At 42.8% G+C, this 27,156-nt stretch overlaps 2 protein-coding genes across 9 annotated transcripts in view; both read left to right on the forward strand.

Annotated features, from left to right (window-relative positions):
• CPEB3 (cytoplasmic polyadenylation element binding protein 3) overlaps window positions 1-27,156 on the forward strand; it is a 137,590-nt gene that overhangs the window by 31,596 nt on the left and 78,838 nt on the right. For 6 of the 8 annotated variants that reach the window (XM_044420691.1, XM_044420686.1, XM_044420690.1 and 3 more), the window contains one exon: window positions 7,176-7,335. In XM_044420691.1, the coding sequence (XP_044276626.1) occupies window positions 7,176-7,335 (160 nt within the window). The remainder of the gene's footprint in view (window positions 1-7,175; window positions 7,336-27,156) is intronic. The other 2 variants (XM_044420688.1, XM_044420689.1) reach the window with 1 other exon arrangement.
• Window positions 32-26,508, forward strand: LOC123018505. Its single transcript, XM_044420694.1, has 4 exons — window positions 32-43; window positions 10,895-10,900; window positions 13,224-13,227; window positions 19,328-26,508. The coding sequence occupies exon 4, from the start codon at window positions 23,989-23,991 to the stop codon at window positions 24,901-24,903; it is 915 nt and encodes a 304-aa protein (XP_044276629.1). The 5' UTR covers window positions 32-43; window positions 10,895-10,900; window positions 13,224-13,227; window positions 19,328-23,988; the 3' UTR covers window positions 24,904-26,508.

Here is a 27,156-nt window from a genome sequence, read left to right on the forward strand (position 1 = left end):
ATTGCAGGGCCACTGAGCAAGACAATTTAACTGATATGTAAAAGTCTAGATTTTTTTTTTTCAGAAGCAAGGGATGGTATTGTTTGGACTGTTTTTCCATGAGATGGGAACTATTGTTTGTTGGTACACATGAATATTCATAGTTTCAGGACTATATAGAGCTGAGATCAGACAATTGAAGTCTATAAAATAGCAGCATGAGATCACTATGACAGGCACAGTGAATGGTCAGAATCTTGCTATATTTACCTTTGTGGTGGCCAATGACCATTAGGGTGGTAAATCATCTTCCAACTCATCCCCATCATTAGTCCTTTCTATTTTTTCATCCATATAAAAACCAGTGAGTGGCACTCATTAAAGTGCTGCCCAGTAACTTTTTGCCTTGGCTGTGATGAATGCTGCTGCAGCAGATTAAGAGCTTTTGCCAGAAACAGGGACCATAACTTCACCATCATAAAAAAAGCTTTTTCAAGCCAGTCTATTTCATAGTTCAGGAATATGCAAATTGAGAAGAATTTTCCCTTGCCTTTTGGTTTTCTGTAAGTGGTGGTGATCCTCTTAATTATTTAAATATACGAGAATTTTGTACCAGTTTAGTCAACAGAAGAAAAAGTGCCAGTTCACTATAAAAAATTAAATTCCTAAGCCAGAATGTGTGAGCAGATTTTTATCTAAAGCCCAGTGCTAAACCAAATATAATTGTAATTTAAATGCCACTGGTAAATGCTCAGTCAATTGTAAAAAAAAAAGTCTGCAGATAATTCACAAGAGTGTAGTCATAAAAGCAAGAACAATGATTTCTACTTCTTTTGTTCAGCAAAAAGGGAAAGGCGTTTATAATGCCCTTAATCTCTTGCAGCCATAAACGGCACTCATCTTTGAAGCATGAGTTTAGGTAAACTCAGTTTGCTCAACTGTAGGTTTCAGGGTTTTTGAAGTAGGTCAACTATTCTATTACAAAACTGTGTAAAATGTGTACCAGAAGAAAGGTTGAATACTTTTTAAAAATACCTGAAACACAGAATTGGCAGCAATCCAAGGCCCCTACAAAAATTAGGAAGACCAGATGAGTGTGGAAAGGGGAAGATCTGGTCGAAGGCCTAGGAATCGGGGGAACTGATTTAGAGCCTAGAGAATTATCTTTTTATTCTGAGATCTGCAAGAGAGGAATTCATAGCTCATTTTCTCTTTTATTTGATAATTTTTGGTATGGTAGCTATTCCACCCCCTCTTCTTCTGTTGCTTTAAATTGCCAGTTGAATTAAAAATAAATGTGTCTAGATCTAGCTATGTCTACATCTGAAATCTGAATCTACTCAGTGAAGGAAATCTGAAATAGGTTGAAATTTCAATTTGAGTTCCTTTTACTCCTTATCCCAGTTTCCTCTTAGCTGAAACAAGGTTAGTATTCTCATTATTATGAATTGAGTAATTAGTATTAAATGCCCTTCTATACTTACCACCTTACCAGAGAGTGAAATTTTCCTTGCTCCCAGTATTTAGATTAGACAGACTAATGTTAAGTGAATAGTTAAGTGGATAGAAGTTACATGGAGACGTGATTGAGGTGTACAGAATTATGCATAGTGTGGAGGAAGATATATTTTTCTTCCTCCCTTACAATAGTGGAGTCCAAGGTCATCCTGTGAAACTGAATAGTATGAGATTCAGAACATTAAAGGGGCATTTTTTAAAATAAAGTGCATATTCGCATTTCTGAATTTGGTACTACAAGATGTCATGATGACTGTAACTATGGATGGCTGTAAAAGGGGATTGGACAAATTTGTGGAGGGTAAGGCTATCAGTAATTATTAGTCCTAAAGGCTATATATTATCAGAGGCGTGCCCACACATTGCTGTGGGCATGAGTGGGAAAGTGCTATTCCCAGTGTCCTACTTGTGCGATCCCCATAGGACCTTCTTGTTGATCACTGTGTAAACAGAATCCTGTGCTAAATAGGTCTTTGGTCTGATTCAATAAAATTCTTACAGTCTTATGTACTTAATTCCATGAAGTAACTATCCCATTTGACCAATGTTTCTACAGTTGGGAGACCCTCAAATAATTACAATGTAGGAAGTTTTACTCCCTTTATATGCGCTCTCTCTCCCCCCCCCCCCCCCGGCATGGCACACTGTGGTTATATAGTAAGGAGGGATTTCATACATTGTGCTGTCTTTTAAAAGGGTGGAAAGATACTGAGGATATGCTTCTACAGGATAAATTAATACATTGAATAGGTTCAGACAACAAAATAATAGATACTCAAGGGTTAAGTGTGAATTGAGTGTCAGCTGTTGTTGAACTGTGAGTTGTTGAAATAAGGTTATCATGTCTGAATTCACTGGAGATAACAAACCATGGATGATTTAACTGAACAACCAACAGTTCACAACTCAACAAACCATGGGTTGTTCATGGTTAACAAAAAGGTTTGTTTGTTCGGCTAGATTTTATTTATTTCTGTACTGCCCCATGGCCAAAGCAGTCAGGGTGGTTTACACAGTCCATAAAAAAGCATGATAAAATACAATAAAATATCATAAAATTGAAAAAAATAAAAAGTACAAAACAGCTAAAAACAGACAATATCAAGGAGTAACAAAAAAGTGGCTCTGTGAAACACCTGGTAATCCCCTCAAGCCCCTGGGTGGATGAGTAAGTCATTAAAAGCCTCAGAAAAGAGGGCCATCTTAACCTGGCACCAAAAAGATGACAGATTTGGTGCCTGTTGGGCTATAGTGGGGAGGTTATACTATAGTGGGGGAGCACCACCAAGAAAGTCCTCCCTGTAGCTGCCACCCTCTGCACTTCCCTTGGAGTTAGCACTTGGAGTAAGGCCACGGAGGTGGAGCATAGTGTCTGGGTAAATCACAGTGGGGAGAGGCTCTCCAATAGGTATTGTGGTCCTAAGGCATGTAAGGCTTTATAGGTTGAAACTAGCACCCTGAATTGGGACTGGAAGCATACATGCAACCAATATAGGCAGGCCAGACACAGTCTTATATGTTAGGAGCTGCAGGTCCTGGATATTACTCTGGCTGCTGCATCCTGCACCAGCTGAATCTTCTGAACCATCCTTAAGGGCAGCCCCACATAGAGTGTATTGCAAGAATCCAGTTCAGAGATTACCCGAATGTAGACTACTGAAACCAGGCTATCCCTGACTAGATAGGGGTGTAGGTGAGCCACCAGCTGAAGTTGGTAGAAAACACTCTGAGTCCCCAATGCCACCCAAGCCTCAAGTGACAAAGATGGATCTAGGAATACCTCCCCAGCTACAAACCTGCTCTTTAGGGTGGGGTGGGGAGAGAGAAACTTTATTGCGGTCAAATACCAGCTCCATTCAATAAATACATAGATTTTAAAAAGTAAAGGGGAAGTGCAACTGCACCTAGAACAGGCTGAACACTCCCCATCTGGTCAAAGGAACCACCCACCAAAAGCATCTTAGTCTTGTCTGGATTGAATTTCAGCATATTGGCCCTCATCCAATCCATTGTTGTAGCCAGGCACCAGTTCAGCACACTTACAGTTTCACCTGCTGATGCTGAAAAGGTGAGGTGTGTGTTGGCATACTCATGGCAATGCATTCCAAAACTTTGGATGACCCCATTTGGTGATTGCAGGTAGACAGAACATACTCCTAGGAACTCCATACTGGAGAGCCCTTAGGGCTGAACAGTGTTCCACAAGCACCACCTCCTGCAGATGGCCTTCCAAGTAGGAGCAAAACCACTGCAATGCCCTCCCTGCCCCCACTCCCAACTCAGTCAGCTGCCCCAGAAGGATACCAAGGTCAATGGTATCAAAAGCTACTGAGAGGTCCAGCAGTATCAACAGGGTCTCACTCCTCTGTCTCATTCCTAGCATAGGCGATCATATAGGGTGACCAAGGATTTTTCTGAATCAAACCAGGCTGAACAACTGAAATGGATTCAGATAATCAGTCTTATCTAAGAGTGCCTGTATTCAAAAAGCACGGTAACCCATCATTCACCTTTCCCATAGGTGAGGGACTTTTTGATCATTGCAAAGCAGCTTCTGGAAAGTTGAGGGTGCAAAATAATTGAGATGAAGGTTGCTGTTTGTGGAAGGCTATGCCTACATTTTTTCTGCTAGAATACAAGCAGGAGTGTAAGGGTGTAGAAACTGCCAAGGATTTGAATATTGAATATTGGTTCCATTCCTGTTAATTATTATTCAAATGTGAATCAAACTGTTGAATCACTTTTCTGTTTTTAAGAGAGTAATTATAATAGACCTTATTATTGAATGTTGTATTTTCATGTAAGGTGTCTGAAATATTACCAATTATTTAGCAAGCTTCTACCCTATGTCCCTCCTTTTCCTGCTGCTGCAATTGCTATCTCTAGTAGTGAAGTTGGGTGATGAGTGAACTTGGGTAAATGAGATACCTGCATGTGAACCCTGAGGTTCACATAAATATAAAAATAAATGTAAGGAACAGAAAAAAGTATTTCAAGGCTGAGTTTGCTCAGTAGCCACAAAATATTGACCATTAGTTGAAAATGAAACTGAAAATTCAGATGGAGAGGAACAAAATGGCTTACTGGAGTGGGGTATGACTGGCTGTAACCCTTAACAGGTGCACTCTTATTAGAAAGTAGAGATGCATTGCAACCCTTTGTTGCAGGTCCCAGTGACCTATCTTAAAGGTGCTTGGTAAGCTTACTGCAATATTTAAGCATGTCAAGTTACATGGGTAGTTGTGGACTTCACTAGGAAGATGATGTAGACATTCCTATTAAGTCATGGAATTCAATTGTGTATGTTGAGCTGCCCATGTACAAGTAAGAATATGATGGGATAGTCCCAAGCTTCTTTGAGGTCTGAGGAGCGGGAAAATCATAATCCTCATGAAACATGTAAATTCATGCTTTTATAGAGAAAAAATTGGCAAAGTCCCTGTAGTGAAAAAGGATAAAGATATTTTGTATGCCATGCTAGAGTTCTTAGATGGCAGTGGTACATTCTCTTGGAATAATCCAAGAGCACATAGCATTCTTCTAGGTATACTTTTTGATCCAGGCTTCCACCCAACTGGTGTAATGCAACATTTTGCCAGTACAAAAAGCCTGTTCTTAAATATTTGAAAGCAGAGCAATCATCAATAGAATCAGTCTGTTAGACTACCAGTTTGAGTACATATGAAATACAATCCTCTGAAATGAATAGTAGGTGTTAATTTAAGAAGCTGTGTTTGGGTTATGGCATAAATTAAGTTGCTTTTCAATATTTTATAGGTTAATCTGGGTAATCATAAGAAAAAGATAATATTAAAAAATCAATACAAGTATTTACTAGGAAGAAGAGACTCTTTGGAGATTTAATTTTAAGTGGTTTCTGAAAAAAGTATCAAAGGTTCTCAGGCAAGGATTAATACTTGATTCTATGTGCAATGTGTGCTACCACTGAAAAATAAGCTGAACCTGGCAAGGATTTCAAGAGATTATTATTGTATTTTTATCAATATTTCATCTTAAATTGTTTGCAAAATCTTGCAAGGGTTTTGTGTCAGAATAATTTCCTGATTTTGTAAGCAGGAAGTGCAGAACCTTTCCTTGGGTGCAAAGGTAATACAGTGGTACCTTGGCTCACGAACTTAATCCATTCCACAACTCTGGTTGTGACCCAAATTGGTTGTGACCCAAGTCAAATTTCCCCATAAGAGTCAATGTAAATAAGGTTAATCCGTTCTGGCCCCTCCGAATGTGGTTGTGAGCCAGCTTTTGGTTGTGAGCCAAGTCAAATTTCCCCATAAGGTTCAATGTAAATAAGGTTAATCTGTTCTGTAACTATTTTTTTAAATCAGAAAAATTTGAAACAAGGTGACAAAGGACAACATAGTAACAAAGTACAGTACAGTGGAGAACACTAACCTAGGTGTGGGGGGAGGTTATTGTTTTGAGGGCGAGTCCCCCTCCATAAGGACATTGGGGAGATCTCTTTCAGGGGTTTCCTCTCTTCTTTGTCTCTTAGCTGCAGGGTCAATTTTGGTGAAAAATGTGTCTATAGTCACTTGTTTTTTGTATAGTTACTGGGGGCGGGGGAGATTTGCGGGGGAGATGGCCAAGATTGCACCCATCTTTCCTGCAGGAGTGCACCCTTGATCACGCATGTCTTCCCTGCACGAACACAACTACGATCATGGCCATCTCCCCACTCCAATGTGGAGTCCACGACCCAAGTCAAAATTTTCATGAAATTTTTGTTCGCGACTCGATTTGGTCATGAACCAAGGTGTTTGTGAGCCGAGGTTCCACTGTATTTTCAAAGACTATTGTTCCTGAGTTAGGCTGACTCTTCCCCTTCCCCTTCTACTCTTACTTCTGTTTAGCAAGATCCTTGGGAATGTAAAAATTTACCTTGGTTAAACATCTGAGCAGTGTAATTAAAGCAAAATGAAGGCTTCTTTTCTAAATGGTGACTCATATTGTAAGAACTGCAAGCACCATCTACTTGGAGATATCCTACCTCCTTTTTGTTGTAGCCGACTCTGGCTCCTCTGGAATAGCATTTGATGTTTGTTGATGGGGTACTACAGTTTTAGGGCATGCAGGATTCAAAACCTCACACCTTTGCACAAGCTGATATGATCATGGGGTTTAATAGTCTCTCTGGCCCCTTTCTAGGTCAAGTTTAAGTAAGAGCAGCTTCACAGAATTTTTGTCTCAGTTGTTCAATCCGTCTGCAGCCTGGTTAGCACTCTAGGATAATATCTTGATAACACAATCTGTGGGGAAATAGGAGGAATATGTGAAAAATTTCTGTTCTGGGTGTTGAGTTGGACTTCATGATTTGGCCCTTACCTTCTAATTTTGTGATAGCAAAGCAGGGTTAATGATGTTTCTATTCCAACAATGATTGTGGCATTCTACAGAATTTTGGTTAGTCACTTGCCTAAAGTCTGTCAGGTCAAAATTGTATACTGCATTTATGCTTGTTGTAAGGTTGCATTTATGGAGTAATCAGAACTTGCTCTTCATTTGTTCAATATTCTCTGAAGGACTAGGACTTAGGTATGAAGTTTGCCTTGTTTGCTAATGTTACTGTACTTTGTGGTGAGTGGAATAAGTGTTAAGAAGTGTCTGCTTTATTTAGTTATGTCTTTGTAACAGACCTTTTATTTTTTGCTTTTTCCTAGGACCGGAATCGGCCCTATGATACTTTTAACTTGCACTCTTTGGAAAACTCATTAATGGATATGATAAGGACTGATCATGAGCCTCTTAAAGGTAAACACTACCCTCCCAGTGGCCCACCAATGAGTTTCGCTGATATAATGTGGAGGAATCATTTTACAGGTTAGGAATATTCATATGTTCATACTCCTTTAAAAGAAAACAGCTTTTTCCTGCTATTAAATTCAAGTGTTACTTTTTTTTTTGCTAGTAAACAAGTTGTTAAATGTTTAATTATACTCTTTGGCTTTATAACTTCCGTTAACCAAGGTGAAAAGTAAGTATGCAATTGTGATTAATAATGCAATCAAAAGTTAAACTGTGTTCTGTAGAGGATTTTTCTTTTTCAAAAATATCTTAGGCCTTCAACTTTAATAATAGTTTCTTTCTCCTTCAAAATGGAGAAATCAGTTATTTTGTTCTTTCTTAAAATGGATAATTCTTAGTTTGTAATATTTTCATATTGTTTAAATATCTCTCAATGATAGCCCTTCAAATGTAGATGCAAAAGCAGTTCTCAAATGGTTAGGAAATGGTCAGGAGAGAAATTACATTGTGAAGAGTCTTTCTTAGTGGATGCAATGAAATATTGATGGTCTCTTCAGCTGAGTATACCAGACTGTTCCTTCAGCTACAGTGATAAAGATTAAACACTCTTCGTAAAACATACAAGTGAGTGACTTGGGCAGCTTTTCATTTAATAATTCATACTAATGTCTACTATCATATCAATCTATTCAATATGTAGTTAAATACACTATATAGCCTTTAGAAATGATTGAACTTTGAGGGACAAGAGCAATGAAATACTTCAATAAATATTGTCACAAATATTCAATAAATGTTGAGCTAAATAAAATTGTTTATCATACTTGGTATCCTGGGGAAGCAGCCTATGAGTTCTTCTCTGATTAGAAATTAAATAAGATCCATGGATCACACAGAATGTATCTGTGGTGATATCAAATTAAATGTTTTACAGGATATTTAAAGATTGGGCAAGGAGGGTGGGAACTCATGCAGTGAGGCAGAGTTTTTGCCTGTTGTCACTAACAGAATATTCGGGACTGAAGCCTCATGTAAAGACTGTACCAAAAAGAAGGGTTTATGGCTTTGGAGTGACTTGGTTTAAGTGAGATGAACTGGATATAAGTATTAGTTTTGTTTCCCATAATTCTCACTTCAGGTTACAATGCTTCAACAATGCATTGGTCCACAAAGCTTGTAATTTCCTTGGGAAATGTCACAGCAATTTGATTATATTTCCTTAAAAGTTTAGTTGAAGGAGATATAAATATAACAATATTAAATACTTTCTTGCAAATAGACAGGGTTGGGTTATAGAGCCTTGAATAATCATAGCATGATGGAGTTTACTAATGTGGGCTCTAACTTGAATATAGGATTTCATAATGAACAGTATTCTGTTTACATTTGTGCAGAGGTATGGATTTCAGGTTTTCTTCCTATCTGCAAGTCAGTAGTATACATAATGCATTCATATCCTCTCAGTTTGTGAGTTTTTGGTATGAAGCTGCTCAGAAATGGAGCAAACTACCTAGGAAGGGTTTGTTTTTCACATTTTCCTTGTTACTAGAGACTAAATCAATTTTTGTTGCTGACAATCTATTAAGTGAATTAAAAATGTGTGTAAGGAAGTAAACAGGCCGTGACAGTACTCATTGTTTGGGAATTCCTGTGCAAGTTTTTGTCGTATGTTCAGGCTACAAGTGTGCGATCTGATATAAGTGACAGACTAGTTTTCTGCTGCATGAGTCAGATTCTGAATAGGTAATTAAGATAGAAGGAAAGATTACTCTTTAGCATTCTGTCTTATAGCCACTCAATTGTTATAATTTCTTTTTCTGAAATGGGTTAATAGACCTTGATTCTGTTGGAATAAAATGGTATGTACGGACTGACTGGAAACGTGGGCCTAGGCCATTCTGTGTGACAATAAACCAATGGCTGAAACTGTATATGAGGGGTCACAGGATTTAAAAGGTCATTTACAGAAAGTATTCCTAAATTTAAGCAGCTGGAATGCAAAGGAGAAGATTTGATGAAATTTAGTTTTCTAAATGCTAGGCCTTTTTTAAATAACACATTTAATCCTGTGAGTCTGCATCTGCAGTGGTACAACCCAGATGCAACTTTATTGCATCACTGAAGACTAAGGCTTAAATAGCCTCTAGTGATTACTAGTATGTTTTATATGCTACTGTGTAAAAAAAAGTTTATTCTTCTACCTTCCTCAATATTACTTAAAAGTAGTACTTGAAGAATACTGTCAGAATTAGCCCTTATAATTAGGCTTTTACTGTAATATACTTACCTATGTATATAAAAACGTGCTCTTTCATGGATCACTACCTTGTCATGGCAAAGGGGCTTGTGTAGCTCAAGGAAGCTATGAGCTGTGCCATGCAGGAGCACCCAAGATGGACAGGTCATAGCAGAGAGCTGTGACAAAAGTTGATCCACTGGAGAAGGATATGGCAACCTACTCCAGTATCCTTGCCATGAAAACCCCTAAGAAAGTGCTTAACATCCCTGATAACCACAGTGGGGAAGTCACTGACCTCGAGCCAGACATTCTGGAACGTGAAGTCAAATGGGCCTTAGGAAGTCTGAGCAACAACAAAGCTAGTGGAGGAGACAGTATTCCAGCTGAGCTATTCAAAATCCCAAAAGACGATGCAGTAAAAGGACTACACTCAATATGCTAGCAAATTTGGAAAACTCAACAGTAGCCACAGGATTGGAAAAGGTCAATTTACATTCCGATCCCAAAGAAGGGTAATGCCAAAGAATATTCAAATTACCGCATCATTGCACTCATTTCACATGCTAGCAAAGTTATGCTCAAAATACTACAAGCTAGGCTCCAGCAGTATGTGAACCGAGAACTACCAGAAGTACAGGTAGGATTTCGAAGAGGGAGAGGAACGAGAGATCAAATTGCCAACATATGCTGGATCATGGAGAAAGCTAGGGAGTTCCAGAAAAACATCTACTTCTGCTTCATTGACTATGCTAAAGCCTTTGATTGTGTGAATCACAACAAATTGTGGCAAGTTCTTAAAGAGATGGTACCAGACCATTTTATTTGTCTATACAGTGGTACCTTGGCTGACAAACTTAATCCATTCCAGGACTCTAGTCGTGAGCCAAATTGGTCATGAGCCAAGTCAAATTTCCCCATAAGGTTCAATGTAAATAAGGTTAATCCGTTCTGTAGCTATTTTTTAAATCAGAAAAATGTGAAGCAAAGTGACAACAACAAAGATCATGGCCATCCCCCCCGCCCCACTCCAAGCACAAGTGCAGCCATCTCCCCGCCCCTACAGCACGACTGAGATCGCACCTGTCATCCCTGCAGGCGCCTATCATCCCAGTGCGCTGGGGGGTGGGGGGGGAGAGACAGGTGTGATCGTGGGCGCATTGGGGGAGGGAGAGATGGGCGCAAACAGTGCACTGGGGGTGGGGAGATGGCCTAGATCACAGTTCCGTTCGTGCAGGGAAGGTGTACCTGATCAGAGGCGTGCTCCTGCAGGAAAGACAGGCAGAATCTCAACCATCTCCCCCGTGGCTCTCCTTTGCTGCTCCTGTCTTTCCTGCAGCCACACACCTCTGATAACTATGCCTTCCCTGCACGAAAGCAACTGTGATCCGTGATCAGAGGTGCGTGGCTGCATGAATGACAAGCAGATTCGCGGCTCTACTTTGCTGCACCTGTCTTTAGTGCAGCAGCACCAGTGAGCCGAGGTATCACTTTATGTGGGTCAAGAAGCAACAGTGAGAACTGGACATGGAACCACTGGTTCAAAATTGAGAAAGGAGTTCGGCAAGGCTGTATACTGTCGCCCTGCCTATTTAACTTACATGCAGAGCACATCATGAGAAAGGCGGGGCTAGATGAATCACCAGTTGGAATTATGATCGCCGGGAGAAATATCAACAACCTCAGATATGCAGATGATACCACTCTCATGGCAGAAAGTGAAGAGGAACTAAAGAGCCTCTTCATGCGGGTGAAGGAAGAGAGTGCAAAAGCTGGCTTGAAACTCAACATTAAGAAAACTAAGATCATGGCTTCCGGTCCTCTCACTTCCTGGCAAATAGATGGGGAAGAAATGGAGGTAGTGACAGATTTTATTTTCCTGGGCTCCAAGATCACCGCAGACAGTGACTGTAGCCAAGAAATTAAAAGATGCTTGCTCCTGTGGGGGAAAGCTATGGCAAATTTAGACAGCATACTAAAAAGCAGAGACATCACCCTGCCAACAAAAGTGCAGTCATGGCTATGGTTTTCCCAGTTGCAATGTAGGCAGAAATTAAAAGATGCTTGCTCCTGTGGGGGAAAGCTATGGCAAATCTAGACAGCATACTAAAAAGCAGAGACATCACCCTGCCAACAAAAGTGCAGTCATGGCTATGGTTTTCCCAGTTGCAGTGTAGGCAGAAATTAAAAGATGCTTGCTCCTGTGGGGGAAAGCTATGGCAAATCTAGGCAGCCAACTTTAACATAATAAACACTTTAGTTAAAAAGGCTTTTTCCTGATCTGTTTGGTAAAAGGAGAATAAGACTGGTGGCAATTCCAATGCTTTCTGCCTCATTCTATTATTGGTTGTAATAAATATGTCACACCTGGCAGCTTCCTCTGCCAGTTCCCAAGATTTAGTTTGTGGATGTCACTGGTGACCATATTTCTCAAACATGACTCAGTACCATGATACTATCTATTTTCACTCACATGTTGCTAGGGAGGATCCTGGCTCAAAGCTGCTGGTTCCAGAGGTGCCACCCACACTTTAAGAGAGTACCATAGGCAAGTTTTGATGCTTTAGATCTTGAAATGGTCTGACTTTCATTTTTATCTGAATCTTCATGAATGTTACCTTTAGATTTGCAGCTAGTAAGACATGAATGACAGATGAAGTTCTACATTTTTAAGTCCAAAAAGGGGTTCTATCCAATGTTAGTCTTACCCAAAGTTTAAAATGAATGGGGCTTAAATGAGTAAATCCTAACTTACGTCCTTTTCATTTCAGTAAATCTCCTCTAAGACTAACTTTGTGTAGCCCACTGTGTCAAGCCTGTATGTTTCAACAAATATTTCAACTTCAGTGGCACCTTGGCTCACAAATGCCTTGGGTCACGAACGCCTTGGGTCATGAACAAAAATTTCATGAAAATTTTTACTTCGGTCACGAACTCCGCTTTGGGTGGTGACCAAGATCACAGCCATCTCCCCACCCCCCAAGTGGGGAGATGACCACGAACACAGTCGTCTTCGTTAAGGGAACACTTGCATGATCATGGCTGTGCTGTGCTGTTCTGCGCCCGTCTTTCCTGCAGGAGCACACCTGTGATCACGCACGTCTTCCCTGCACGAACACAACTGCGATCCTGGCCATCTCCCCACTTGGGGGGTGGGGGGTGGAGAGATGGCCACAATCGTGCTGGTTGGGGGGGGGGAGATGGCTGAGATTGTGCCCATCTTTCCTGCAGGAGTGCGCCCATGCCAGGGTTTCTTTGAGAAGCACCACCCCGACATAAATGTAAAGAACAGAGTGTTGAATCTGATGAACAATAACGTGGTCTCTCATTTCCAGAGGGTTTTGCAGCACAGGAAAAAACAAGTGATTATAGACACATTTTTCACCAAAATTGACCCTGCAGCTAAGACACAAAGAGAGGAAACCCCTGAAAGAGTTCTCCCCAATGTCCTTATGGAGCGGGACTCTCCCTCAAAACAATAACCTCCCCCCACACCTAGGTTAGTGTACTGTACAGTACTTTGTTACTCTTTGTCACTTTGTTTCAAAATTTCTGATTAAAAAAATAGTTACAGAACGGATTAACCTTATTTACATTGAACCTTATGGGGAAAATTGACTTGGCTCGTGACCAAAAACTGCCTCACAACCACATTCGGAGGGGCCAGAATGGATTAACCTTATTTACATTGAATCTTATGGGGAAATTTGACTTGGGTCACAACCAGAGTTGTGGAATGGATTAAGTTCGTGAGCCAAGGTACCACTGTATAAGGAATATCTGTATTTTTCAATATTTTGTTGCTTTTGTCGTTCAAGCCTTTTTTCCTGGATAATAGCAGTGTATCACTCTAATAGCAGTAACAAAAACAAGTTGTTTATATTTTAAAAATTATTATGGATATTGCTATGATTCACTTTGGACATAGAAGTATTTGTCATGTTGTGAGGGTAGGGGAAGGCTTGCAGTGTGCACCAGAACTACCAATAAATAAACAAATAAAGCATTAATTCCTCTTGAACACTTTTCCAACTTGGATTAATTCAGCCCCTCCCTCTGGTACATTCAAGAGAGGGGCTGAGTTGATCTATTTTGCATCAGATGTTGGAGATGGGAGCAGCAGCAATAATTTCTTGCTGTGTTTCTCTTACTGCTTATGAATATCTTCTGAGGTTGATATGAAGTGGGACTGATTCCTCTTAAAAAGCATGTGTATGTACATACATCTGTCTGCATCTGTATGTCTGGACCTTGCTCTTTAAGTGCAGCAATCAGAGACTGCCCCCTTTCCAAGTTAACTGCAATGCACAAAGTACACATAAGAAGAGGGTGTTTTTCTCTTTATGCTGCAGGTCTGGGCACAATGTCAATAGAAAGTGCTTGCAGATCATCATTGGTCACCAGATTTCTGGACCTCTGCTGTTATATTTGCAGAGTGGAAGAAAGTAAATTAAGATTGTTTTATGGTTTGTAAATTTAAATGTTGCTCTGCCCAGAGTACACATTATAATTGCCCTTTGCATAGAATGAGTATAACCATAACTGGCCAGCACTACTGTGAGATGTAAATTATCTTTTTTCTAACAGACTGTAATTCCTTAAAATGTTTTTTATGGAAAATGTTAGTAGAGTCCACCAGGTATATTTTTATCATCTTATTTATGTGATTATTTTGCTAAATAATATTGACACTGTTGCCTGTTGTTATTTGTTATTGTATTCTAGTGTGATTGAGAACGAAGCAGTTAAAGAATAATGTGGTAAAATACAGTTAAGTCCCTGTAGGAATGCTCAAAATCTTTAACCCAAATCCAGTCAGCTGAGGTCACGTGTCTGGAATTACACAGTAGGCTCCTAACCCTTTTTGGCTCAGTACCACTGGGACTGCCTGCTGAAAAGCAAAAACTAAAGAGGGCATTGTGTACTTAAGCACAATGTTAATGTCAAGTTAATGTGTTCAAAGTCTCTAAATGAATATAATTTTTCATTTATGAAGGAGCGGCCACTTATAACTACAATTTTCATGTTTTTTATTTCTCAGCATGTTTTGTGGAATTGAGCAAATACAGGCTTTGTTGCCTGCAAAATTAAAAGTAAGGGTTTAGGTTACCATTGGCTCTCTGACTGAATGCTAACATCTATCTAATCTTCCTACTCAAATGAACATTTGAGGCAATGTACATTTTTTTTAAATAAAAGGTGTATAGAAGTTTACTATAGGAATAGTAAAATCAGAGCAGTATTAACTATGAAAAACTCAGTAGACCAATGTTGTCTTCATGAGCCATCCAATTGTCACTGTGTGGGAAAGGGTGCTGCCAAGGTATGTAAATTGGTCCACTGCTTGCAGCTTTTGTCCCTTCACTGTGATGGTGGGCTCTTGGTGTTGGGCTTTCGGAGCTGGCTGATGCATCACTTTGGTTTTCTCTGTGTTGATGAGGAGGCCGAAGTTGTCGCATGCTGCTGCGAATTTGTCCTTGCAGGGCACAGTCGTCAGCAAAAAGGAGGTTTCGTAGCACAGTCTCCTTTATCTTGGTGACAGCCTGGAGTCTTCGCAGGTTGAACAATTTCCTATCAGTCCTGTATTTCAGGCTGACTCCCAAGGAGTTGTTCTGAAAGGTGTCTGTCAGCATGGCTGAAAACATTATGCTGAACAGAGTCGGTGCCAGCACGCACCCTTGCTTGACGCCGTTTGTAACGGGAAAGCCCTCTGAAGCTACTCCATCGTCCAAAACACGAACTGTCATGTCGTCGTGGAACTGACTCAGTGTCAGAAGCCTTGGTGATATCCACAAAGATGGTATACAGTTCACGATTCTGCTCTTGACACTTCTCTTGGAGCTGTCGGGCTGCGAAGATCATGTCCACAGTGCCACGCTCTTTGCGGAAGCCACACTGTGTCTTGGGTAGTAGACCCTGTTCCAGATGGTCAGTCAGGTGATTCAGCAACACGTGTGCAAGGATCTTGCCTGCGATGGAGAGCAGTGATATTCCTCTATGATTATCACAGACTTGTTGATTTCCTTTCATCTTGTAGAGGTGTACGATGGACACGTCTTTCAGTTCCTGAGGAATGGAGCCTTGACTCCAGAAGGACTGGAATAGCTGAGTGAGTTTGTCGACAAGCACTGCACCACCTTCCTTATAGACTTCCACTGGGATTGCGTCAAATCCTGGGGCCTTGCCACTGGACAGCTGGCTGATGGCCTGTAGGGTTTCAGTCTTTGATGGTGAGATGTCCAGGCTGTGGTTGATGGTTGATATCCACCTGGGGCATTCTGTGAATCGCCTCGTTATTGATGGAGGAAGGGCGGTTCAGTACGGATTGGAAGTGCTCAGCCCAGTGCTGTAGAATCAGAGCCTTTTCAGTAATAAGAGTTGTACCATCTGAATCCAGTAAAGGGGAGCTCCCTGAGGGCTGAGGTCCATGCAAGGATCTGAGGTCTTCGTAGAACTGTTTGGCATCGTTTCTATCAGCAAACTTCTGGATTTCATCTGCTTTGGCACTCAACCAGGAGTTCTGCATCTTGTAAAGCTTGCTCTGTACAGTCCTGCAAGCGTTGTTGAAGGCATTTTTCTTAGCTGTTGACAATGGGTCGTTCTGATGAGCACGGTGAAGGTGGTACTTTTCAGCAAGTAAGGCCTTGATCTCTTTATCATTTTCATCAAACCAGTCCTGCTGTTTCCTGTGTGAGGGTCCAAGAACCTTTAGTGCAGAAGAGTGCACAATATCCCAGAAGTGTTCCCAGTCCTTCTCAGCATTTTCCTCTAATTGCAGCTCTGAAAGTTGGTTGTCAAGATCTTCTGCTAGTGAAGCTGCTGTGTTGGGATTCCTCAGTTTACTGACACTGATCTTTTTCATCATAGCTTTGTTTCCCTGTGAACGTCTCTTTGGCTTGATGTGAAGGCTTAATTTGGAGATGATGAGTCTGTGGTCAGTCCAACAGTCAGCACTCGGCATGGCCTTGGTCACCCTTACATTCTGTCTGTCTTTCCTCCGCATGATGACATAATCAATGAGATGCCAGTGCTTGGAGCGTGGGTGCATCCAGGACGTCTTTTTGCGAGTGGGCAGGCGGAAGATGGCATTAGTGAGGATCAGATCATGAGCCGCACATGTCTTCAGTAGTAGTAGGCCATTGCTGTTACATTTGCCGATTCCATGTTTTCCAATGATGCCATCCCAGGCAGAGTGATCGGATCCTACTCTCGTGTTGAAATCGCCAAGTAGAATCAGCCTGTCGGTGCGCTTCACGGATGAGAGTCGGGCATCGAGATCTTCATAAAACTTGTCCTTTACTTCATCATTGTGGGTGTGTAGGCGCTGATCAGTGTGGCTTGCTTTCCTCTCAGTAGTGGGAGATGCAGTGTCATGAGTCGGTCATTCATGCCCTTGGGAAGACTGGCAAGTAAGGGGACAAGATGATTCTTAACCACAAAGCCAACTGTAGATTCACAATGTTTGTCACTGCTACGTCCACACCAGAAGAATGTGTAACTGCCTCCTGTTTCTGTGAGCTGACCTTCATTGGCTAGGCGAATTTCACACAGGGCCGTAATATCAATGTTAAATCTTGTGAGCTCTCTGGCGACCAGGGCTGTTCTTCTTTCTGGTCAATCTGCTGAGGGGTTGTCTTGAAGTTTGCGTATGTTCCATGTGCCAATAGTGAGTGGTGTTACCTTGCATTTTGTTTGAAGTTTTGTTGTTCGACCGCATGAGATGGGATCCCCTCCAGCTGTGGTAAGCTGGCCAGGGTTCTGTGAAGCAAACAATGTTTAGGGCACCTTTTCTAGCCCCTTCCTCTTGCTACAGAGATTAGCAGTGCAGTCCTAAAGAGGGCTACTCAGTCACTCAGGTAGACACCAAATCCAGCTGTTGCTTCGGTCAGCAGACCATTAGACCTGAGCCGCCTGTGTACAGGTCCGCGGCTACAACTCCCAGTGTATCCACACCTGCTGCTTCGTCGCTCGCCCATCGACTTTGAGGTTCATGGGACTTGGGGGTGTCAAGACTTGAATGTGGATTGGATTAAAGTGAGAGAGAAGTGCACATAGTCAGCCTCACTCTCTCTTCCCAGATTCCATCTTGCTCCAGTGGCAGGACAAAAGTCGAGACGGTTGGAGATGGGCTGGGCGCAGTGGTTGACCAGGGCGTCTTCGTGTCTTGCCATGCTCTTAGCATACCACAACGCTTGCAGAAACCACTTTCATGACCAATGGTCCTATTCTAGTAGGTCTCATCTGCGCAATCTGCCGGAGTCTGTCTTCACATGCTCAGGACAGACAAATCCTTATCTCACCAAAGGTCTTGACCCAACAGCTACCCTCAACCTGGTTTGGCCAGCCTGTCAAAGCTGTTGCCTGGGGTGTGGCTGCTGTGCATGCTACATCTACTGGGAGCCACAGGTGAGAGCTGGGTGACAAGTGGGGATCAAAGGTGGACGAGCTGCCCTAAGAGGACACGACATGCCCCTACACCAGAGGTGCTACCCCTCCCTGATCACCCCGTACACCCCTCCAAGCCATTTATAGATAAGAACTAGCAGCTTAATTAGGTGCAGAAACAAGATGAAAACCTTTGTTACAATTACAGTGGTGCCTCATGCTTCAAACTTAATTCATTTCAGGAAGCTGTTTGAACTCTGAATCATTCAAAGTCCGAACATATTTTCCCCATTAGAAATCATGGAAAGTGAATTAATCTGTTCCCAGACCCTAAACAATACCTGTTTCAATAAACTTAACAGCAAATATGGTTTCCTGAATCAAAATAAGTTTGAAGCAGGGGGCACCAATGTATTAGAATTAGTTAGTAATGTTATGTTGGTGCATTTACTGTACCTTAGTGAGGAGGGTTTTATTTATACACACACACACACACACACACACATATACAAAAAAAAAAAGCAAAAACATCTACACCAAAAACATACAAGTATTATTCAAGAGATGTTTCACAGCAAGAGATGACTTGGGTGCACAACAGATTACGTTTACGTTGTGACCGCACTTTTTTCACTTCATCTGCAGTTCAAATGTAGAAGCATCACTTGACCTTCAGAGCAATTTTATCTCAACTTTAACAGTTGAACTCTGGATCGTTCAACGTTAGAGTCATTTGAAGTAGGAGGCACCACTGTATTTAAAAACACATCAGATAACTATGCTTATTTGTGAATTTGAGATTTTTTTCTCGGTACTATCACAAAATGGCTGCCTTGAGAGGTGTAGTAAGTAATCCACTCTGAATGCTAAATATAAGGCAGAGATGGTGGCTGAGTCCTAAGAAACTAAACTCCTTTGAACCGACCATTTTCAGCACAACAGAAACCTCTTTTTAAACAATCCCAGCTGCTGGAAGGAGTGTGTACATTTTAAGGTGGGAAAGCATAGGGCACTTTACCAGGCACCCCCCCCCCCCAAAAAAAGTAGCAAGGGCACATTGGTGTCTCTAGGCAGCATGTTGCCTTCCTTTGTTGTACAGCTTCCTTGTCAGTTGGAAAGGAGAAAAGAAAGAAAAAGCTGGGTATCATTGATACAGTGCTGGAACTCAAGAAACCCAAGTCAAAACTCTGGATCATCTCTTCATACATAAGTGGCTTCATCCACTTTTTGAAATGAAATCACAGTGGACAAATAAAGCCTTGAGGAAGATCAGTGGGGCCATGGGGCTGAACGATAGTCCCTAGTGCTATCTATTCGTAAAGAATAAACAGAAAAAACAGCACAAAACACACACGTGTGTGTAAACAAACAGTGCACTCCTCCACTGGGACCATTAATTTCTTCTTCCTTACTACTACTTCTAAATTTCTGCTCTTTCAGAAATAGGGTAAGAATGGTTATGGCCCTATAAAGGACCACAAGGCTATATAAAGTCTTGTGACTAGACACTTTCTTAACAACTGCAACTTTTTTCATATCATTGTGTATGATTTCTTCCTTTTATGCTTTGACTCTTCCAAGTAAGGTAAATATGAAGTAGGGTTTTAGCCTTTTCTCTTTATGTGAAATGGGATGCATATAAAATAGTTTACTTGCATATTGGTACCTCAAAGTAAAGAATTATGCTTTGAGTCTAGAGATTATGATGTCACTACTGTGACTTCTCCTGATGTAAATTGCTGTGCTTATGTTGAAGAAGATAGAAGATGTTATTTTAAAAAAGTATTTTCCCCCTAAGTAATTCTTCAAATGGACCTAATGATCATCTGAGGCTTCTAAGCACAGTAACATGCTCTGACCATAAGAAAAGCCATGCTGATTCAGACCAAAGGTCCATCTGGTCCAGCATTCTGTACAAACAGTGGCAAATCAGCTGCCCACAGGATCGCTCAATTAGGATGGGTGCAAAACCTTCACCTGCCTGAGCTTCTCAGCAACTGGTGTATGCAGACATACCACTTTAAATTGGCTTGTTAAAATAAACTCAGCCTGATACTTAGATTTGAATTCTTGCTTAGCAGAACAATATTGACATCTGATTGAATAGTACTGTTCCATCTTTAGCAAAGGAAAGGAGGAATTTAAAATATGTATTCAGAACTGTAATTTGTAGTATGACCACTTACTAACTGAATGAAGTACTCCAAGGACACCTGTAATATTCTCAATTCCAATCTAAGTCTTTCCTGTCATACTACATATCCTTTTACATTTAATGAATATGCTATCATTGCTGACTTATCATTTCTTCAACATACTAGAAGGATATGCTTTCTCTGTGTATAAGAAAAAAAAGTCTATGTAATTATCCCAGAAGATTATTCTCCAACTGCCTGCTGCCCTGGGTCTGTAAAGCAAATTTAAACACATTTTTTCATTGGCAAGAGAAACAAGTGCTGTTGGATTAGTTTGCAGCAACATCTCCATCCCCTTAAAACCACTAGCAAAGGAAGATTAGGCAGCAAGTTGATAAAGAAATGCTTATTTTCAATTCACCAGTTTCTTCTGGTGTCAAATGGATCTCTGTCCTTTACTTTTTCCTTCTACTTACCTTTCTTCATGTCTTTTAATGGTGTTTTCTTTTTCTTTTTAAGTTTGTATATCTAGTATCCTAATTGAGCACTTCCCTAATTGTTTTCAGAGTTGCTTACATGCAGGCCCACCACTGAGAGAGACAGAAGAGAGAGAATACAGATGGTGTAGATATAGCTCCCTGCTGTGCTTTCTCAGTTAGGAAATGCCACTGCACTTGCCAGAAAAACAGAGAATACTGTACCTAATTAGAAGAGTTGGAATGAAGTGGGAGTGTAGAGGTCATGTATCAGGTCATGGGCTGGGCAACACTTTCCAATCATAACTTGCCAGCTGAATAAGGGATAAGAAAACTTTAATGTGATATATGTAAAGCTATATTTCCCTTAACCACTTCAAACTTGAAACTAATAATACCAACCAGAAAACAAGGTTGTGTATGTGTTGGTTTCAGTCAGTCACCACCTAGTTTTTTTTATTAAGTACAGTTTCCTTAAAAATGTGTGAGTTCTCAGCTAAATCAAAATAGAAAATGCTCTGGGTTTTATACATTCTTCGTCGTGGCCTCTGTGCATCACACATATGGGTTCTGTGCCTCGCAGAGCCTTTGGCCGGAAGATTAACAGCTAACGGTTTGGTGGGAAACTCTGCTCCCCCTCCCCCCAGTAGTATATAAGGAGCGGAGTGTCCGCCATTTTCCAGTCTTTGCGACTGCTGTTTGTTGTGCCTCATGCCACTTCGCTCTCGCTTAGATTGTGCCTTGTGCTCTCTTGTTCGAATCTTTTTCTCTTGTTCCTTCCAAGTTAGTATTCTCTTCTTACCTTAACGCATTACTCTAGTTATTCTCTTCATTTTTTCTCTCGTTTTTTGCTTGTTTCTCGTTCCTATTAAAAAAAGAACAAAATATTATCTATTCCTACTTTACTTTCTTCTTTTCTTCTTTTTCCGCGATGGCTCAATGAGCGGCGTTCCGCAAGTGCGGAGAGTGTGGCTCTAAAATGCCCTCTGTGGACTCGCACGACCTGTGCCTCCTTTGTTTGGGGGAGGGCCACAGGACAGACAAGTGTGTCCATTGCCTGGCCTTCTCGAAACAGGCCAGGAAGAACAGGGAGAACTGTTTACGGAAACTCCTGTGGGACCAGGCCCTCCTACAATCTGACCGGCTGGTGGCTAAGCCCTCTACAACCTCGGCCCTACCAGACCACCATCCAGCCTCTACTGAACCACCGCAACGTCCAGCCCCTTCCTCTACTGCTCCACCCTTACGCCCTTTGGGCGAAGGTGCTTCCGCCATTGGGGAGTGGCCTGTTTCTCCGCCCAAGAAACAGAAGGAAAAGAGGAAGCACAGTGCTCTTGAGAATCCGGCTGTGCACAAAAGAGCCAAGAAAGATAAGGCCGAGAAATCGGCAAAGAAACCGAAGAGGCCTGAGCATTTGAAACATCGACGTTTGGGTTCGGTGGCCTCTTCGGTTCCAACTGCAGCCCCAGTACCGACACCATCGGGTCCAACTATTCAAGCGGCGATGGGAGTCACCCCTCCAGCCTCCCTGCATCGTATGGGATTGGAGCTAAACCAAGATCCACCTCGCGGTTCGATCTCTGATGGTGAAATCCAAGACTCTCCGCCGAAGGCTCGAACTCCAACTCCTATGCCACCTGTTGGGTTCGACCTGGGTACTGGATTGTCCCCACCAAGAGATCGGAGGAGCTGCTCTTCGGAACCCCGCTCTGATGACTGGTACCATTCCTGGTACTCGTCTGCACTGAGATGGTCCGACTATCCATCCGTCAGATACTACCCAGCTGCTAGAGCTTGATCCCCCACAACTGAACATTGGGATCAGCCCCATTCTACGGCTTCGAGGGGCACCGGGCATGCACCGTCTCAGGAAAGCGAGAGATCCCAGTCACCAGGGGGTTCCTCCTCCAGCGTCCCGCCTCCATATTGGGTGGACTCGGATGAGTCCAAGGTCGATTCAACTTCACCTGATGCTGCAGTCACTTCACAAGGTCCGGCATCACCTGAAGAGCCGCACATCACGTTTGCCGAACTGATGTCCAGGCTGGTGAAGTCATTGGAGATTGAAGCGAGCCAACAACCGGGGCCTAGCACTGATCGTTTCTATGATGTCATGCGGGGAGAACAATGGACCTCCATCGCTTTGCCACTTATTACGACCCTCCGACAAGCGATGACCAACCGTGGGACCTTCCGGCACAGTCTCAACCGACCTCTAGAAAATATGAGGCGATGTATCGAGTCCATGAAGGGAACATTCCATTCTTCCTCCGCAACCCCAAGCCAAATTCGGTGGTGGTAGAATTGTCTCAGGGTTGGGAGGCACAGGGTCATACAGCGCCCCAGGACAAAGAGGGAAGAAAGATCAACTCCTTCTCGCGCCAGGTCTATGCGGTTCAGGTCTGGGCCTAAGAATCTCTAACTATGAGGCGACCCTGGCGCGTTATCAATACTTTATAATGCAGTGCCTGGACAACATCATTGCCATCCTCCCTGATAATCAAGGCGACGTAGCGAGGGTGTTCGTAAAGGAGGCAATGCAGGTCACCGTGCAACAACTATCCACCACCAGACACCACGTGGATACGGACTCGAGGGCTCTCGTCGGCGCCATCTCTCTTCGGAGACACGCATGGTTGCGTAACTGCAACTTTCCCGAGGAGGTGAAAAGGAGGATTGTGGAGATGCCCTTTGATGGATCCAGCCTCTTCAAAGCTAGAACCGGTCACAAGTTGAAGAGGATCCACGAGTCGAAGATGACTGCCCGGCGCATGGAACTACAACCGCCCCCTCAACATAAGTGGTCGTGGACTTGGCCTCAGTATAGGCAGCAATATCCACCCCGCCAACAGCCACAGCATCGCCAGCAGCACCGCAAGCAACTGCCTCAGCGTTTCCAGCAAAGCCACCACTGCTTCGACGGAGATAAACGCCAGCGCTGATGGGATGGGCAAACCTTCCCTTCCAACCCCACCCTCCCCCCTCTCATTTGGGGACCGACTGAAAAGCCGACTCCCTGTTTGGGAGTCCATTACATCTGATGGGTGGATGTTATCCATCATCCAGCACCAATACAGAATTGAATTCGACGTTGCTCCATCATTGAGTCCTATCTGGTTTACGCCATGCTCCCCGGTATTGTTAGACAAAATTTACCAACTCCCGTCCAAAGGAGCCGTTTGTTGCTTATCTTCATCAGAAGGACTCCACGGATTCTATTCTAGGTTCCGAAACGAGATGGAGGGCTTCGGCTGATATTGGACTTGAGAGCTCTCAATAAATTTATAACACCAAAGAAGTTTCAGATGACCACACTTTAAAATATCCTCCCATTGCTGGGGAGAGGGGATTGGTTCGCCTCGCTGGACTTGAAGGATGCCTATTTTCATATTTGATACATCTTTGACATAGGTGCTTCCTCCATTTTGTGGTAGCCTCTGAAATCTATGAATTCAAGGTGGTGCCATTTGAACTGGCCACCGCACCGAGGGTCTTCATGAAGTGTATGGCTCCCGTATGTGCATACCTTCAACTGCGTGGAATTCAGATATACCCATACCTCAATGATTGGCTGTTGGTTTCCTGGACTAGGGAAGGACTTAGCTCCGCTGTAAATATGACCTGTAACTTATTGCAAGACCTTGGACTCTGCATTAATCATCAGAAATCTTCTCCCTACACAGACGATCAACTTTATTGGAGCCCGACTGGATTCTACGGTGGTAAAGGCCTTCCTCCCTCGAAACAGACAACATGCTATCGCTCGACACATTTGCCAAATTCGACGAGAAGGAATTGTTCCTGCCCGATCTGTTCAAAGACTGTTGGGACATATGGCAGCGTCCATCACCGTAGTCCCACATGCCAAACTCCAGCTGCGTCCCCTCCAATTGTCCTTCAACGGGAGGTTTTGACCACAAAGGGATCTGCCTATGAAGCGGATTCGACTCCCGTCCTCTGTTCTTCAGTCTCTATTATGGTGGACAGAGTCAAGCAACCTAAACATCGGAGTCCCGTTTTGGCCTCAGTATCCGACAGTGACTCTCGGTACCGACGCATCCCTTCTGGGATGGGGAGCCTTGTGCTCCGGTCTACGCACCCAGGGGGTTTGGAACTGTCAGGACTCCAGGAACCATATCAACTTTCTGGAACTTCTCTCTGTGTTCAAAGCACTACAGTCATTCAAGGACGTGCTTCACCGGCAGGTTGTCCAGGTAACCTCGGACAACATAGCCACAGTTTTTTACTTAAACAAACAAGGGGGGACAAGGTCCCCAAAATTAGCTCGTTTGTCGATGCGAATCTGGGAGTGGTGCATACCGAGAGGCATCACTCTTATTGCAGTACATCTCGCGGGCACAGACAATGTGAAAGCAGATCTCTTGAGCAGACATATGTCACAGTCACATGAATGGGAACTGGGCTGCCAGATTTGCAACAGGCTATTCCAGTGATGGGGCCTCCCAGATATAGACCTGTTTGCCACCCGACAAAACAGGGTGTGAGAGAATTTTTGTTCAAGAGCGGGAATCAGGCAGGGGTCGTCCGGGGATGCCTTCATGATTCCCTGGAGCGATATGACCTTTTATGCTTTCCCTCCGATTCCCCTCATCGTGAGAGTACTAGCAAAGGTGATTCACGACGGGGCCACAGGGCTACTGATAACTCCTTGGTGGCCACGCCAGCCATGGTTCTCGACACTTCTTTGTATTTCTCGGGAGGAGTACCTTCAACTTCCTCCCATCCCTTATCTTATAACTCAGCGGGAGGGCTCGATCCCACACCCGGACTTACCGTCGCTGAAACTGACCGCCTAGTGAATTCGATAACATTGAACGCTGGCACAGTACCGATCCCATCTGCAGTCCTTACTCATTCCATTCCTACCACCAACACACAGGTCCATGCTGTGAATTTGCCTACCGCCTCTGCCTCATCGGATCCAGTGGATATGCTGTCGGATTCGCAAGCTTTGCATCCTGATGTACAATATATTCTCAACTCTGCATTAAGACCATCCACTTGAAAATCATATGCGGCAAAGTGGTGTAGATTCTCTAGTTTTGCCAAATCTCATTCGTTTTCAGCGCCCTCTGCATCTATAGATCAGATCCTCCAGTTCCTCTTCGAGCTTCACTGTTCTGGTCTTAAACCTTCCTCCATAAAAGTGTATATGGCGGCAATCTCCTATTACTGCGGGACTGTGCAAGGGTTTTCCATTTTCTCTCAGCCACTGATTAAGAGATTCCTCAAAGGACTCCAATCTCCATCCAACAATTAGGCCGTTTATGCCCACTTGGAGTCTCTCAGTGGTACTACAGGCACTAACACGGCCTCCTTTTGAGCCCCTGGCAACAACTGATCTACGTCTTGTCTCTTGGAAAACTGCCTTTCTTATACCAGTTACTTCAGCCCGTAGATCTGGTGAACTCTGTGCCCTCAGAGTAGATCCTCCATTTTTGAATTTTCACAAGGAGAAGGTAGTGTTAAGAATGTATCCATCTTTTCTCCCAAAGGTGGCTACCTCTTTCCACATGGATCAGGAAATTATCTTGCCTGCATTTTTTCCGACTCCTTCAAATCCAGTCGAGAGGTCTCTGCATATGCTAGATGTTCATCATTGCCTAGCTTTTTACAGATCAAGGACTGAGTCTTTTCGTCACTCTAATAGACTCTTCATTAAATATTTGGAACAAAACCAAGGCTTCCCCGTTACTCCTCAGAGACTGTCTAAATGGATAGTTAACACTATTACTCTGTATTATCAGTTAACCAAGATAGACTTACCGACAACTCCAAGGGGCCACTCCACTAGGGCTGTAGCTGCCTCTTCAACCTTCGCGTCAGGAGTCCTGATTGAGGATGTCTGCAGAGCTGCCACCTGGGCTACTCCATGTACTTTTGCAAGACATTATAGATTGGATGTTCGTGCTAGACAGGACTGTTCTTTCAGCAGAGCTGTTCTTTCATCTATTCTTCGTTGATGACACCTCCCTCCGCCATTTCGAGTAAGCTTGTTATTCTACCCATATGTGTGATGCACAGAGGCCACGACAAAGGAGCAGGTTGCTTACCTGTAACTGATATTCTTCAAGTGGCCACCTGTGCAGTCACACATCACACAACCCACCCACCGGCCCCGCTTGGTGTCATGGGTGGTCCGACTTTTTTTTTTCTCAGTACCGAGCTATTTTCTCTGCTTGTTGTACCACTGAGAGGTTTTGTTTTATTCCATACTGACAAAAATTTTCCTGTTACTTTAGTTCTTTTTACAATTTTTGTTAGGGAGTGAACAAAGACTGGAAAATGGTGGACACTCCGCTCCTTATATACTACTAGGGGGGAGGGGGAGCGGAGTTTCCTGCCAAACCGTTAGCTGTTAATCTTCCAGCCAAAGGCACTGCGCAGGTGCAGATCCCATATGTGTGACTGCACAGATGGCTACTCGAAGAACATCAGTTACAGGTAAGCAACCTGCTCTTCTTGAGATATTTTTTAAAAATGATGCTGATGCAGTGGTCAGTATATGGTTTTTAATTTGTTCAGTGAAAAGAGTTTAAGATTAAAACTATGAGCTCCTTCCTGCTTAGGTCTCTTAGTAATGTAATAAAATGTGTATGTCTCCTCATACATTTAGAGATTCTTATTTTTTGGGGAAAGTAGT

Source organism: Varanus komodoensis, unplaced genomic scaffold (assembly GCF_004798865.1).
Source record: "Varanus komodoensis strain SLA01 unplaced genomic scaffold, ASM479886v1 scaffold11, whole genome shotgun sequence".
Lineage (NCBI taxonomy): Eukaryota > Metazoa > Chordata > Lepidosauria > Squamata > Varanidae > Varanus > Varanus komodoensis.

Coding starts and splice junctions, on each gene's coding strand:
- LOC123018505 (XM_044420694.1), top strand. CDS start 23,989: ATGAAGTGTATGGCTCCCGTATGTGCATACCTTCAACTGCGTGGAATT.